This window comes from Neovison vison, chromosome 2 (assembly GCF_020171115.1).
Source record: "Neovison vison isolate M4711 chromosome 2, ASM_NN_V1, whole genome shotgun sequence".
Classification (NCBI taxonomy): domain Eukaryota; kingdom Metazoa; phylum Chordata; class Mammalia; order Carnivora; family Mustelidae; genus Neogale; species Neogale vison.
In genome coordinates, this window is record NC_058092.1 from 15,997,143 (window position 1) to 16,000,070 (window position 2,928).

At 54.5% G+C, this 2,928-nt stretch overlaps 1 protein-coding gene across 1 annotated transcript; it reads right to left on the reverse strand.

The window, feature by feature from the left end:
- Nucleotides 1-547: 547 nt before the first annotated feature.
- On the reverse strand, nt 548-1,621 carry LOC122898603. Its single transcript, XM_044236312.1, has one exon. The coding sequence runs from the start codon at nt 1,397-1,399 to the stop codon at nt 548-550; it is 852 nt and encodes a 283-aa protein (XP_044092247.1). The 5' UTR covers nt 1,400-1,621.
- Between the last annotated feature and the right edge of the window lie 1,307 nt (nt 1,622-2,928).

Consider the following 2,928-nt stretch of genomic DNA (forward strand, 5'->3'; position numbering starts at 1 on the left):
AGTGCTGTAGGAAGTTCTGCTGTAATTATCATCATCATTTCTACTCACATTGGGCAGTGCTGAAATCAACACCAACCGACAATCCTGAAATCAGAAGAGGAGGAGTAGGGTTTGGGAATGAATCGCTAGTCTCTTTCTTCTCGTGGGGAAACTCCCTACTGACCCACTCAAGACATAAACCAGAGATTCCAAACCGAGACCTGTGGGTTTTACATCCCACCTGCCAGGATTTTTCTTCGGCCTACAGAGCGCTATGACATTTTTGAATTTGTTGTTAGCATCTAAAAATGAGATTCCTGGCTTCTCTTGAAAAAGCAACAACCCGTCAGAGAGCTGGGTTTAGAACAAGTATTTCCTCTTCACCCAGCCCCGTTCGCCCGTTAACTTCTACCCTCCTGGCTCTCTAAGTCCTCCTTGAGTTTCTAACATCCGATCTAAACAGGTTTCCCCACCCCGACCCCCAGCAGAGCCATGGAAGGAACATGTTGCCACAATTTATTTTCTACAACTGCGGCCTGATGGACGTGTACGCATTTCACGATCGATGTTACCACCAGCTACAGGGTTTGGAGATGGGCTCAGGGGCTCTCCAGCCCGAGCGGATTGCCTCCCAGAACTTGGGCAGACGGCCTAAGGAAAAGATCCCATTGCTGAACAAGGGCAGCTCGGGCAGCTTTGTGCCCGGCCTCTGGGGCAGCTCAGGCGCGAGTCTCCGGCTCTGAAGCCGGCGTGGGCAGCTGGTATTGGCGGAGTCATCCAAGCACCGCAGGGCGTTGACACCCCTGGTGGACGGCACCATGCTCATGCTGGTGCAGGGGTCGGAGGCAGCCACGCTGGTGACAGGGGTGGAGTAACTGCGGGGGAAGGAGTGGTCTGGGCTGTCCAAGTGGATGGAGTTGGCGGCACGCTCCAGGTAGCTGGCCGCAAGCCTCGGCAGGCTCAGGGATGACTTGGGGCAGTGGGTATAGATGGCATTGGTGGATCTGTCAAGGTAGTTGATGCCTTTGATGAGCTGGTCCAGGAAGGTGGGGCTATAGGGGCCGGAGGGGCGATCCGTACAGAGCAGGCAGCCGGGGCTGCCGCGGCAAGCGGGCCTCCTGGACAGCTTGGGGCGGTTCGCGAGGTGGCTGGTCTCTACACACTTGGAATTGTAGGGGCGACCCATGCAGATTTTCCTCAATGGAAGCCTGGGGGAGCCGGGGCTGTCGGACTGCTCAGAGGGGCTGCTGCACCTGCTGAACTCCGAGCCACTCGGGGTGCGGGGGCGTTTGAGACTGTTGGCCCGGGTCACGGTGGGGCCGTGGGGCCAGCCTGGAGTCTGGGCTGAGGAGGACAGGTTGTTGGCATGGCTCAGGCGTCTGGAAGTGTTGGAACGGCTCACCAGGCGTCCAGACATCATCCCCGCTGCTGGGCAAATGAGCTTTGTGGCGCTGACCAGCTATGAGCTCACGCGGAACCTGGCTACCTGGGCCTGGTGAAGACAGCTGGGTCAGCTCCGCTCGGCTCCCTGCCCCTTCCCTGCGGGCTTTCTCGCCTGTGTTTCCTCTGCCTCCCCAACACCACCCTTTGCCCACTCTTCCTTCCACTCCCGGGCCCAGGGATTTTTAAATCAAAAAACAGACATCCTAATCTTCAGAAGGCAAGACCCTGAGAACTGAGACCAGAAAACCCTTAGGGAAAAGTGGGGCCGTCTGCTTGTTCATTTAGCTCTTGCCCATATTCTGAAATTCCGATTTGCCTTTTAAGCAAGGACTCCAGAAGACCATGAAAGCCAAGAACTGAATCTCTAATGGGGAAATTCCAAGCACCGAGAGAGGGAGACACCATCTTTCCAGGTAATATTAAGTTGCTAATCACCAACAGCACAACACACCTGATACTAGGGAAAAAAAAAGAAAAAAAAGAAAGAAAAAAATGTATCCGGAAAGTGATGAAATACTATAGCTACTCTCTCGGTGCCTGACCCTGGGCTTGTGTCTTGCATGGAATTGTTGCTACGAATCAAGAAAGTGGTCATTATTCTATTCCTGGTTGACAGGTGGGGAAACTCAATCTCAGAGAGGTGAAATGACTTGCTTCAGATTCCACGGCTTGTGAGTGGTGGGGGCAAGGTACTATCTTGGGTGTGTCTGGTGACCTCTGAAAGACTGTGCTATGTCGGGGTGACTTGGCTCCCCTTACAGTCTCTTAAGGAAAAGTTCTCCCTACACCTGCTCTGCTTGCTGGATGGAGGCGCTCATGGGGAGAACCAGATGGACAGGGATGCTTGTTAAACTCCATAGCTACGTTGATCCTGACTTCAGAAATCCCAAGTGAGAAGGGGGGGCAGGTAGTACGACAAGTCTACCAATGGGGACCCACTTGTAAGGTCATAGCCTTCCAGGATTTCTGGTCTTGACGCTTTTTGGCATTGGGGCGGGGGTCCTCCTCATCTATTCTCCAAGAGGAAGGGACTTTGGGATTCTTACTCCTTGTGGTCCGAATGTGGGTGCTTCACTGAGACTAAGGCCTACCCAGGCCAAGAAGCTGCTCAGTCCATTTAACCCCATCTTCTGTCCCAGCCAAGGCCAGTGGAGTCCTCTCTTCCTTGTCCCCATTGTTCCTCAGTTCCCCGATTCTCTCCTACCCCCAACCAGAAGGAAGGCTCTGGTTTCTTTACCCCAGTACTGCCAGCTTTTGCTGCTCATTTTCCACTTCTGCCTCGTGAGAACAGAGCAGTATTCGAGTCTGTCCCACCCAGAAAACAGCTGCCTGCCCCTCTGCTGGCCCACGGCCCTCAGCTGCCCCTGTCTTGCGGGTCTGAATCCGGTGGAATGTACAGACCCTTCCCTCTTTCCTTCCAGGTCCAACCCCACCCTGTCTCCTCCTCCGGAAACATTGGAGGTGACTGAGGGCTGACCCCCACAAGGCCCCAGCCTTCCCTCCCTG

Bases quoted from the DNA above. Each gene is read 5' to 3' on its own strand.
- LOC122898603 (XM_044236312.1), bottom strand. From the start codon at position 1,399: ATGATGTCTGGACGCCTGGTGAGCCGTTCCAACACTTCCAGACGCCTG.